The sequence below is a fragment of the Notothenia rossii genome, assembly GCF_949606895.1.
Source record: "Notothenia rossii genome assembly, chromosome: 2".
In the NCBI taxonomy this organism is placed as follows: Eukaryota; Metazoa; Chordata; class Actinopteri; order Perciformes; family Nototheniidae; genus Notothenia; species Notothenia rossii.
In genome coordinates, this window is record NC_136904.1 from 3,799,987 (window position 1) to 3,813,682 (window position 13,696).

At 41.3% G+C, this 13,696-nt stretch overlaps 1 protein-coding gene across 3 annotated transcripts in view; it reads right to left on the reverse strand.

The window, feature by feature from the left end:
• Positions 1–13,696, reverse strand: part of ulk3 (unc-51 like kinase 3) — a 40,914-nt gene that overhangs the window by 3,339 nt on the left and 23,879 nt on the right. For all 3 annotated transcript variants that reach the window (XM_079663474.1, XM_079663475.1, XM_079663476.1), the window contains exons 11-16: positions 12,404–12,506; positions 11,446–11,510; positions 9,463–9,541; positions 6,925–6,965; positions 2,802–2,849; positions 2,249–2,312 (exon numbers count right to left, since the gene is read on the reverse strand). In XM_079663474.1, coding sequence (XP_079519600.1) covers positions 2,249–2,312; positions 2,802–2,849; positions 6,925–6,965; positions 9,463–9,541; positions 11,446–11,510; positions 12,404–12,506 — 400 coding nt within the window. The remainder of the gene's footprint in view (positions 1–2,248; positions 2,313–2,801; positions 2,850–6,924; positions 6,966–9,462; positions 9,542–11,445; positions 11,511–12,403; positions 12,507–13,696) is intronic.

The window sequence follows — 13,696 nt, forward strand, 5'->3', positions numbered from 1 at the left end:
CCAAGAGTTTCTTGCAGAGAACAGGATATTGTGGGGGTTTAGGTTTACACTATCATCCAATCATGATGGATTACAGGGAGGAAGGTTAAAGCATGTTAAAATGTATATCAAAAACACACTGCTTTGTATATAGTGTGTAAGAGTATTAATAAAGTGCACAACCAGGGAGGTTGTTTTTAAATTGTAAATAGATTTAAAAAGCGTCAACATGTCGATGTATCCTTGGGCAAGTGACGTCGCTTTGTAACACTCACGCTTCTATTGGCTTTCGCTCCAGCACATTGTACGTGATAGGCTAAGGGGTGGGACATCTCTAAGCTGGTTGACCAATCACAACAGAGCCAGCCAGCTAACCGATCAGAGCAGACAGGGCTCTGGTTTCAGACAGAGGGTGAAAAGAGGTGCTGCAGCACAGACAGTATGAGAACAATAAAGAGCTTTTTGAACATTAAAGCATGGAGACATGTAGAGACACTACATACTGATATACACCTGAACATCAGCAGGAGAGGACTCTTTAAAGAAGAGACACTACATACTGATATACACCTGAACATCAGTAGGAGAGGACTCTTTAAAGTAGAGACACTACATACTGATATACACCTGAACATCAGCAGGAGAGGACTCTTTAAAGAAGAGACACTACATACTGATATACACCTGAACATCAGCAGGAGAGGACTCTTTAAAGTAGAGACACTACATACTGATATACACCTGAACATCAGCAGGAGAGGACTCTTTAAAGTAGAGACACTACATACTGATATACACCTGAACATCAGCAGGAGAGGACTCTTTAAAGTAGAGAAACTACATACTGATATACACCAGAACATCAGCAGGAGAGGACTCTTTAAAGTAGAGACACTACATACTGATATACACCTGAACATCAGCAGGAGAGGACTCTTTAAAGTAGAGACACTACATACTGATATACACCTGAACATCAGCAGGAGAGGACTCTTTAAAGTAGAGACACTACAGACTGATATACACCTGAACATCAACAGGAGAGGACTCTTTAAAGTAGAGACACTACATACTGATATACACCTGGACATCAGCAGGAGAGGACTCTTTAAAGTAGAGACACTACATACTGATATACACCTGAACATCAGCAGGAGAGGACTCTTTAAAGTAGAGACACTACATACTGATATACACCTGAACATCAGCAGGAGAGGACTCTTTAAAGTAGAGAAACTACATACTGATATACACCTGAACATCAGCAGGAGAGGACTCTTTAAAGTAGAGACACTACATACTGATATACACCTGACCATCAGCAGGAGAGGACTCTTTAAAGTAGAGACACTACATACTGATATACACCTGAACATCAGCAGGAGAGGACTCTTTAAAGTAGAGACACTACATACTGATATACACCTGAACATCAGCAGGAGAGGACTCTTTAAAGTAGAGACACTACATACTGATATACACCTGAACATCAGCAGGAGAGGACTCTTTAAAGTAGAGACACTACATACTGATATACACCTGAACATCAGCAGGAGAGGACTCTTTAAAGTAGAGACACTACATACTGATATACACCTGAACATCAGCAAGAGAGGATTCTTTAAAGTAGAGACACTACATACTGATATACACCTGAACATCAGCTGGAGAGGACTCTTTAAAGTAGAGACACTACATACTGATATACACCTGAACATCAGCAGGAGAGGACTCTTTAAAGTAGAGACACTACATACTGATATACACCTGAACATCAGCAGAAGAGGACTCTTTAAAGTGGAGACACTACATACTGATATACACCTGAACATCAGCTGGAGAGGACTCTTTAAAGTAGAGACACTACATACTGATATACACCTGAACATCAGCAGAAGAGGACTCTTTAAAGTGGAGACACTACATACAGTAGTATCTACTTTTTGGAGTATTGGAGGTTTAAAGTGAACATGTGTGATGCTGTTTCTGCTGTTTCTCTTTTTGCTAGTCTCTCTTTCACAAGCTATCTTTACAAGAGGGCAGCGCTGAAATTAAATCAAAGAGCCAGACAGTGCTGGCCGGCACGGCAAGAAAAGGCTCATATTTTACTAGTGGAAAAAAACGTTCAATGAAAGGAGACTTCATTGTAACTTTTAGGCGGCCATTCCTCACCTGACCCCCAACACCTTCCCGAAGCTAAACTCCATATAGTTACTTATCGGCAGGGTTTTCAAAAACACAGTTTGTACAACACAGCGGGGAAACTCACAGCTTCTGACAGAGTCTGCCAAAGATTCACGATCCAGAGACGCGTCACTCTGAGTCTCCTGCATCTGGAAAGTAAACACATCCATCTCATCACCACAAACTCAAAGATAAGCATGGACATTAAATAGCGTTGTCTTCATTTAAAGAATCAACACAAAGTCTTCATCTTAATCATTATGAAAAACAACATAATCACACTGTACATTTTACATTTATATTCAATTTAATATTCCGTTCCTTACACGCTTAATATATATTTAATATCTTGCTTTATATTTTGTTTACAGTAGATTTGTAATTCTTAATGTATATTTTCTATTTTATTTCTATTTGAGATGTTTCCATTACGGATTGTTTATTTCTAGTCTTTTAATTTCTCTAATGTTCAATGCCTTGTGTTTTTAAGCTGCTGCAACGCAAACATGTCCCAAATTGGGATCAACAAAGTAAATCTGATCTTACAGTGTGTGTTCTTAGTTGCAAACGTCCTCCTAGAGTCTGAAGATAACGGGTCTTTTCATCCTTCAGTTGGATGTTACTGAATGAATGCTTACCTTGATATTCTTTTTGAGGTATTCAGCTCTGCTCATGAGGCTTTTAATCTGAAGAGACACAAACAATCAAATAAATGTCAGACAGACTTTCACACAAGTGTTTCCACATGTTTTGATTTGGTTAATATATGTTCTACTACGAGTGGCAGATTTATCACTGGGTCGGACTCCTTTCTCTTAGTATCTCATTACAACATAATGTACAGACTTTTAATAATCCCCTTCTTTGATTTAAAGCGAGTGGACATGTTTATCTTTGTGGGTCGTAGTGTTTTAAAATCTCTATTTCTTTGTTTGAAAAGGCCAGACATTTTGTGATTCCTTACATTTCATCAACTGCCAGCGTCAAATCAAAGTTGTATTCGTCCAATACTTTCAGAATAACCTGCAGAATTAATGACATCCCCTACCGCCTCCCCTTCAAGTTTTGTTTAGTATTAATTAACACATGTTAACAAACATTTCGCAAATTTGTACACAAGCCCGGGGCGGACTGGCCATCGGGACATTCGGGACGAGTCCCAATGGGCCGGTACTAAAGTGGGATAAGTCACTCACTAATGAATTAAACCAGTTCAATACGCATTATAATTATTCCTATCATTCTTTATGAGTGCAGTGACGGCAAGGTATCTAATTACTTATTTATTTAGTATTCCATAACTTAATAACAGAGATGGGCCGGCGGTACCGAAGTGGGCCGGTCTAGTGTCCCGGGCTGATTTATAGTCCCAGTCCGCCCCTGACACAAGCCATGCATGCACCATGTACACCAAGACCAATTCCTCCGTTTAGCTCAAAGTGCTGCAGTCTCTGAGACAACGGTGAGTCTTAGTCCTGTTTTATTTCGTTTCAGGCCCTCTGGTGGGAAGTTTGAAAAGAAGAGCATCCCTTTAAGTAAATGTAAAATGCAATGTAACATATATGCATTCAGAGCTGTTCAAAAACTGTCTAAAGCATAACATTAAAAAGGCTTTTCAAGGACTTCTCAGGACCAATGCCATCAAATTCAGGTAACCAACATGGCACGATTCGAGACACAGATCTTGGTTAATCACTGATAAAAGGTTGGGAATTGTTGTGATGAGAACAAGCAGGCTTTACAGATAGCTTCACATTTCTATTCCTGCACAAAATGTCTAAGTTAAAGCAATATTTTAAAAAGTAGAAAGCGTTCATGGGTTTCAAAGACAGGTGGGAATCATGTATAAAAAGAAGACGATTACTTTAAGATGCTTGGGGACGTTGACGCCATGTCAAAATCAGATGCAAGTGATCAGATCTGCTCATGTGCTACGTCATTCTTTGAAACATGTCATATGGTCCACATGTGAGAGGAGCAACATGTGCTTCAGGCTCCTCTTTACTGTGGTGATCCAGAAGCTTCTTGGCTGCACCTCAAACCTCCTTATATCCAGAGGTGGGAAGTATTGGAGTGCCAATACTTCATTACAACACTTAAGTACATTTTTCTGGTATCAGTACTTTATTCCACTACTCATTACGAATTTTTACTTTCTACTTCTCACATGTTGAACACAAATACCTGAACTTTCTACTTCTTACATGTTGAACTCAAATACCTGAACTTTCTACTTCTTACATGTTGAACTCAAATACCTGTACTTTCTACTTCTTACATGTTGAACTCAAATACCTGAACTTTCTACTTCTTACATGTTGAACTCAAATACCTGTACTTTCTACTTCTTACATGTTGAACACAAATACCTGAACTTTCTACTTCTCACATGTTGAACTCAAATAACTGAACTTTCTACTTCTCACATGTTGAACTCAAATACCTGTACTTTCTACTTCTTACATGTTGAACACAAATACCTGAACTTTCTACTTCTCACATGTTGAACTCAAATAACTGAACTTTCTACTTCTCACATGTTGAACTCAAATAACTGAACTTTCTACTTCTTACATGTTGAACTCAAATAACTGAACTTTCTACTTCTCACATGTTGAACTCAAATAACTGAACTTTCTACTTCTTACATGTTGAACTCAAATACCTGAACTTTCTACTTCTTACATGTTGAACTCAAATACCTGAACTTTCTACTTCTTACATGTTGAACTCAAATAACTGAACTTTCTACTTCTTACATGTTGAACACAAATACCTGTACTTTCTACTTCTCACATGTTGAACTCAAATACCTGTACTTTCTACTTCTTACATGTTGAACTCAAATACCTGTACTTTCTACTTCTTACATGTTGAACTCAAATACCTGTACTTTCTACTTCTTACATGTTGAACTCAAATACCTGTACTTTCTACTTCTCACATGTTGAACTCAAATAACTGTACTTTCTACTTCTCACATGTTGAACTCAAATACCTGTACGTTCTACTTCTCACATGTTGAACTCAAATAACTGTACTTTCTACTTCTCACATGTTGAACTCAAATACCTGTACTTTCTACTTCTCACATGTTGAACTCAAATACCTGTACTTTCTACTTCTTACATGTTGAACTCAAATACCTGTACTTTCTACTTCTCACATGTTGAACTCAAATAACTGTACTTTCTACTTCTCACATGTTGAACTCAAATACCTGTACGTTCTACTTCTCACATGTTGAACTCAAATACCTGTACTTTCTACTTCTCACATGTTGAACTCAAATACCTGTACTTTCTACTTCTTACATGTTGAACTCAAATACCTGTACTTTCTACTTCTCACATGTTGAACTCAAATACCTGTACTTTCTACTTCTTACATGTTGAACTCAAATACCTGTACTTTCTACTTCTTACATGTTGAACTCAAATACCTGTACTTTCTACTTCTTACCAGAGTATTTTTAAACACGAGTATCTGTACTTCTACTTGAGTAAAGTGTGTGTGTACTTTTGCCCTCTCTGCTTATATCACCGCTACGTCGCAGTATAAAGCAAACGCTCCCGGGTATTTCTGCAGGAACATCTAAAAGGGTCGTAATTACAGGAGACATCAACTGATGGCTTCCACGATGTCCCTTTACAACACCAATCTGTTGCAGTAAATAATCACCACAGCTTTTTAGATTTCAGCCCTGACCTAATGTAGCCACAGGGCTGCAATCACCATCCCTTTAATCACCAATGTGGAGCAAATCTCCGTGGGTGAGGATGGTATTGATAATTTAAAAAAAAAAGGAACATATCTAGAAACGCAGATGGCTATAATGCAACCATATCAACAAACTACTTAAAAGCTGGGTCTCTAGAGTGTGATTAACTGACTGCTTTTTACAGGCCAAAGTGTGCTCTGAGTAGATTTGAGAGCCATCTTTGCAGCATGTGTTGGCTCTTTGGGGCTCGCACATACACACATGTTTTCTATTTTAGCCCCCGCCTCCACCTCCCCAAAGCTGTGTTAGATTATTACGGCCGCATCTGAATTTACTTAAGACAAGCACCCATAAAACTTCAAATAGGGAGGTCTGCAAGCCTCATCCCCCCTTCTGAGCTTTGCTAATGAAATACTGTTGTCTGCTGTTGGCTCAGCGGAGAAACAGTGCACAAACACAAGAGGATTAATGGCAGACGCACGGGAAAAATATATCAATGCTTCAATTCAGGGTCTTCTTAAATCACTATTTGTTTGGCCACTAGACGGCGGAAGAACAAGCTGTTAATGACATATTAATGTAAATATATTTAACATGTATATATGACCTAAATATGTATATATGCTCATTTCATTCATTTCTATTTTAAACGTTACTTAACTGTATATAATTTAAATGTTGTCTTTAATTTGATCTTTAATTGTATTAATCTTTAATTTTGTGTGAATCCTGTTTTTCATTCTCACCCTGTTGCTGTTAAACTACTGAATTTCCCCACAGGATTAATAAAGGTCCATCTTATCTCCCTTTAAACCTACATTTCGTAATTTCTCATTTTGGACAGAGATGTATGAATCAGTATTTCACAGTAAAACCTGAACTCTTATTAACCCCACCACTTTTTCAAAGTGACACCCATGATTGTAACGGATCACATTTTTAGAGTAACCCCCCCCTGAGTGACGGTTAGTCGTACGGATAGTCGTACGGATAGTTGTACGGATAGCCGTACGATGTTCCTTCGACCGGACGACACTCACCTCGCTGTGGAGAAGCTCTCTGCGGCGGCCCTGAGGCTCACCTGGGGAAATAATGGAGAGAATAAGAAGAGAAGAAAAGAAGATAAGAAGTAGTTTGTTGATCCCAATTTGGGAAATGTTTGTGTTGCAGCTGCATAAAAAGACAAGGCATTGTACAATACAAATTAAAAGTCTAGAAATAAAAATTCCAAAATGTCAAAATCTCAATTGAAATAAAATAGCATTAAAAAAAAGTTGAAAACATATATAATATATATACGTTAAAGAGATAACATGTAATGGGGAGAGGAAAAGGAGGAGAAGCTTATTCACTTAGTTTGTTAAAAAAAGTCAGCGTCAAGTGTGTGTGTGTGTGTGTGTGTGTGTGTGTGTGTGTGTGTGTGTGTGTGTGTGTGTGTGTGTGTGTGTGTGTGTGTGTGTGTGTGTGTGTGTAACATTCTCAATACTGTGGACAATCTCCACAGGAGCAATTTGGGGTGAAGTGTCTCAGGGACTCAACGACATGCTGACTGCAGTGGGGTTTGAACGGTATGTATATATATACGTACATATATATGTCAACACGAATTTGCACATGAAACCTGTGTCAGTATAGTAGACAAGACTTCTAAATGTATGACAACAGTACAAATATATACAATTAGTCCAAATTACTTTCCAGAGCAGCGTAGTGGAAAAAAGTGTGTGAGTGTCTGTGAGTGAGTGAGTGTGTGTGTGTGTTTATGAGTATGAGTCTATGTATGTGTATGTGAGTGTCTGTGAGTGAGTGAGTGAGTGAGTGAGTGAGTGAGTGAGTGAGTGAGTGAGTGAGTGTGTGTGTGTGTGTGTGCATGTGCGTGTGTGTGTGCATGTGCATGTGCGTGTGCGTGTGAGAGTGAGTTTGTGTGCGTGTGTGAGTGAGTTTGTGTGCATGTGTGCGTGTGTGTGTGTGTGTGTGAGAGTGAGAGTGAGTTGTGTGTGTGTGTGTGTGTGTGTGTGTGTGTGTGTGTGTGTGTGTGTGTGTGTGAGTGAGTGAGTTTGTGTGCGTGTGCATGTGCGTGTGCATGTGCATGTGCGTGTGCGTGTGTGTGCGTGCGTGTGCGTGTGTGAGAGTGAGTTTGTGTGCGTGAGTTTGTGTGCATGTGTGCATGTGTGCGTGTGTGTGTGTGTGTGTGTGTGTGTGTGTGTGTGTGTGTGTGTGTGTGTGTGAGTGAGTTTGTGTGCATGTGTGCATGTGTGCGTGTGTGTGTGAGTGAGTGAGTTTGTGTGCATGTGTGCATGTGTGCGTGAGTGAGTGAGTTTGTGTGCATGTGTGCATGTGTGCGTGTGTGTGTGTGTGTGTGTGTGTGTGTGTGTGTGTGTGTGTGTGTGTGTGTGTGTGTGTGTGTGTGAGTGAGTTTGTGTGTGTGCATGTATGCGTGTGTGTGTGGTACGTTTATTTATAAAGCACATGTCCAGACACAGAGGCAATTCAAAGTGCTCATCATTAACACTTAACAAGAAGGCAACAGAAAGGAACTCAATAAATAAACATAATGGAATAACAGATTCACAAAAGAGATACAGAATAGTTTAAAAACAACATTGTAAAAACAGTAGGTGCTAAAACAAGTTAAAAGACGTCTGGGTAAGCAGCTGAAAAAAGTAATGTTTTTAGTCTCGACTTAAAATGACTCAGCGTGGATCAACTACTAGATTGTATTTGTGTAGTGTGTAGACGAGGGGCTCCGGGGTGATTGAAATGTAGGCCGGTGTTTTCACACTGAAAGGGGGAGGGGCTTGTTGGGAAACTGGGCAACAAAGAGGTCCACAGTAAACAAAGGGGCAATGTTTTTTTACCCACAATGCCCCTGGTGGTTTCTGCAGCCACACAATGAGAGGCTGGTTAGGATGGCACTAGATGAATGCACCAGTTCATCATATACAGTGGAAACCTCTTAGGGATTACACACATACAGGTGGGAGAAGTACTCAGATCTGGAAGTAAAAGTAGAAGTACTCAGATCCTGTACTTGAGTAAAAGTAGAAGTACTCAGATCCTGTACTTGAGTAAAAGTAGAATTACTCAGATCTTGTACTTGAGTAAAGGTAGAAGTACTCAGATCCTGTACTTGAGTAAAAGTAGAAGTACTCAGATCCTGTACTTGAGTAAAAGTAGAAGTACTCAGATCCTGTACTTGAGTAAAAGTAGAAGTACTCAGATCTTGTACTTGAGTAAAAGTAGAATTACTCTGATCCTGTACTTGAGCAAAATTAGAATTACTCAGATCCTGTACTTGAGTAAAAGTACAAGATCTGAGTACTTCTTCCACCTCTGGTCATTTTTGTTTAATACCCATGTTTAGCGTAGTAGTCCATTTTTATTTAAGGCTTTTATAGATTTCTAACCAGGAAGTACTTCTTTGATTTATTTATTTTTAGTGAAGTTTCTTCAAATCTTCACCAAATAACTTTTTTGTTGGTTTTTGTCACTCCAGCCGTTCCCTGAAAATACATTTCTCAAACAGTCTCTCATCCTTTCTCTCTTTATGTTCCTGTGTGAATAAGGAGTTTGTTTACCTGCCAGCGCCAGCAGAAGTTCTCCTAAACACTGCTGGTACGCATCCAGCGCCTCCTGATCCCCCTGCCCACTCCCCTCCTGGAGAAACAGTAATAACAGCAAAGGTCACCCTGGTCCTAGTATAGGTATTTCAGTCACAAGCAAAAAGACATTGTTTGACAAGAGAAGGCTTTGAACTCTTTCAGCTCATTTTCAGTTTTTATAGAAATGGATCAGGACAAAAAGAGAGAGAATCTTTTACACAGAGGGGACACATGTTGATGTAGAAGAGACATGAAGAAGAGGGGACACATGTTGATTATAGAAGAGACATGAAGAAGAGGGGACACATGTTGATGTAGAAGAGACATGAAGAAGAGGGGACACATGTTGATGTAGAAGAGACATGGAGAAGAGGGGACACATGTTGATTATAGAAGAGACATGAAGAAGAGGGGAGACATGTTGATGTAGAAGAGACATGAAGAAGAGGGGACACATGTTGATGTAGAAGAGACATGAAGAAGAGGGGACACATGTTGATGTAGAAGAGACATGGAGAAGAGGGGACACATGTTGATATAGATGAGACATGAAGAAGAGGGGACACATGTTGATGTAGAAGAGACATGGAGAAGAGGGGACACATGTTGATGTAGAAGAGACATGAAGAAGAGGGGACACATGTTGATGTAGAAGAGACATGGAGAAGAGGGGACACATGTTGATTATAGAAGAGACATGAAGAAGAGGGGACACATGTTGATGTAGAAGAGACATGAAGAAGAGGGGACACATGTTGATGTAGAAGAGACATGAAGAAGAGGGGACACATGTTGATGTAGAAGAGACATGGAGAAGAGGGGACACATGTTGATGTAGAAGAGACATGAAGAAGAGGGGACACATGTTGATGTAGAAGAGACATGGAGAAGAGGGGACACACGTTGATGTAGGAGAGACATGAAGAAGAGGGGACACATGTTGATGTAGAGGAGACATGAAGAAGAGGGGACACATGTTGATGTAGAGGAGACATGAGGAAGAGGGGACACATGTTGATGTAGAAGAGACATGAAGAAGAGGGGACACATGTTGATGTAGGAGAGACATGAAGAAGAGGGGACACATGTTGATGTAGAGGAGACATGAAGAAGAGGGGACACATGTTGATGTAGAGGAGACATGAGGAAGAGGGGACACATGTTGATGTAGAAGAGACATGAAGAAGAGGGGACACATGTTGATGTAGAGGAGACATGGAGAAGAGGGGACACATGTTGATGTAGAAGAGACATGGAGAAGAGGGGACACATGTTGATGTAGAAGAGACATGGAGAAGAGGGGACACATGTTGATGTAGAAGAGACATGAAGAAGAGGGGACACATGTTGATGTAGAGGAGACATGAGGAAGAGGGGACACATGTTGATGTAGAAGAGACATGGAGAAGAGGGGACACATGTTGATGTGGAAGAGACATGAAGAAGAGGGGACACATGTTGATGTAGAAGAGACATGAAGAAGAGGGGACACATGTTGATGTAGAAGAGACATGAAGAAGAGGGGACACATGTTGATGTAGAGGAGACATGAAGAAGAGGAGACACATGTTGATGTAGAAGAGACATGAAGAAGAGGGGACACATGTTGATGTAGAAGAGACATGGAGAAGAGGGGACACATGTTGATGTAGAAGAGACATGAAGAAGAGGGGACACATGTTGATGTAGAAGAGACATGGAGAAGAGGGGACACATGTTGATGTAGAAGAGACATGAAGAAGAGGGGACACATGTTGATGTAGAAGAGACATGAAGAAGAGGGGACACATGTTGATGTAGAAGAGACATGAAGAAGAGGGGACACATGTTGATGTAGAAGAGACATGGAGAAGAGGGGACACATGTTGATGTAGAAGAGACATGAAGAACAGGGGACACATGTTGATGCAGAAGAGACATGAAGAAGAGTTGTCATCATAAAGCCTGGAATCTATGAACCTTAGCGATGGCAGCAGACGACGCCTGCAGAGCAGCGAGAAGCCGGGGTTTATCTCGAGACATCTCTGGAGCGGAAAGAAAAAGGAATAGTTTAATGTTAGTCAGTCTTAATGCAGCAGCAAGGTTGGGAGGGTAACTTTAAACATGTAATCCTTTACAATAACTAGTTACATGTCAAAGAATGTAATCAGTTACCTCCTCTGAGTATCAAAGTAATCTGATTACTTTCTGCTACAAGCTGCCTTCATTTGAACACATTAGCATGACAGCCCAGGCAGGCAATAGTGAACAAGTTGTAGGCCGATTTGGACAGTTCTGGAGTAGTTTTGGGGGGGGGGGGGGGGTTAGTGAGGATGCTGAATCCATTTCTGACATTTTCAGGATCAAAAATGTTCGATAAAACCAGAAAGAGGCAATATTTAAACTCTCTTCGGGCGGACTACCAGGAGCGGTGTAGCGACCATTGGATATAGAGAGCACGAGATGGAAATGAATACCTCTACTGTGGACAATTTGTTTTTGAGATAAATAAGCTATCTGTCCAATCCAAAATTCATCAATATCAGCAAATATGTCTGCCATTTTTGACCCTGAAATGGAGTCAGCATCCTCAATAACCCCCAACATTTTCTAAATCTGTAATTGTTTTACTCTTATCAACATAAACTATGATGCTTATTAACACAACTTATGCTAATTGCCCAACACACGCAAGTTAGCTTTAGGCAGTTTCTATGTGCTGGGACCTTAATATACATTTCTGTCGGAAGATATTTATAAATGATATACATTAATACAGTACTGTTTGTTTTGTGAATTCATTGAAACCTCTTTGAACTTTCTGGTTGGATCACTGGCAGGTTTGAACACTCGTTTAAAATCTGTATCTACTCAAATTTCGTCTTCATTCCCCGTTTTGCCCAGTGCCCTTCTCTCTGCCCTAAGATGTGTTTTTTACCTCGGAGGATATCCCTGGAGCTTCGAGCTTCCTCAAAACTCAGCCTGTTGTCCGAGGCCAGCAGTGATTTCAGCTCCTCGGCTCTGGAAACGTACTGACGCACCTGAGGGAAGTCATCTCACATTTACTCAACTTAATCAAATCCAGAGATGGCCAAAGTTCACACATCCTTTCATTTACTTTTAAAAACTCCAATTGAGCTTGCTGTTCTAAGATCAAATGTTTGGGGCGATATAAAAACAGAAAGAAGCATCCCCAGTTTTCCTGTAATTCATTCTTCTAAAAAGTGAAATATTGGAAGATCTGAGTGACGGAGCCATTTACGGACTTATACTATTTAACACTTATCCATTTATTTTATTTAGTAAATCTTCCTTTCCTTCGAGTGTTATTGAAGTTGATCAAATAAGTTGTCTTTTGCTTTTGTTTTGAGAAGGCAGGTTATGGGAGACCTGGTGTTTATGGGGAGGGACCCGGTGTTTATGGGGAGGGACCCGGTGTTTATGGGGAGGGACCCGGTGTTTATGGGGAGGGACCCGGTGTTTATGGGGAGGGACATGGTGTTTATGGGGAGGGACCCGGTGTTTATGGGGAGGGACCTGGTGTTTATGGGGAGGGACCCGGTGTTTATGGGGAGGGACCCGGTGTTTATGGGGAGGGACCCGGTGTTTATGGGGAGGGACCCGGTGTTTATGGGGAGGGACCTGGTGTTTATGGGGAGGGACATGGTGTTTATGGGGAGGGACCCGGTGTTTATGGGGAGGGACCTGGTGTTTATGGGGAGGGACCCGGTGTTTATGGGGAGGGACCTGGTGTTTATGGGGAGGGACCCGGTGTTTATGGGGAGGGACCCGGTGTTTATGGGGAGGGGCCCGGTGTTTATGGGGAGGGGCCTGGTGTTTATGGGGAGGGACCCGGTGTTTATGGGGAGGGACCCGGTGTTTATGGGGAGGGACATGGTGTTTATGGGGAGGGACCCGGTGTTTATGGGGAGGGGCCTGGTGTTTATGGGGAGGGACATGGTGTTTATGGGGAGGGACCCGGTGTTTATGGGGAGGGGCCTGGTGTTTATGGGGAGGGACATGGTGTTTATGGGGAGGGACCCGGTGTTTATGGGGAGGGACCCGGTGTTTATGGGGAGGGACCCAGTTTTTATGGGGAGGGACCCGGTGTTTATGGGGAGGGACCCGGTGTTTATGGGGAGGGACCCGGTGTTTATGGGGAGGGACCTGGTGTTTATGGGGAGGGACCCGGTGTTTATGGGGAGGGACCCGGTGTTTATGGGGAGGGACC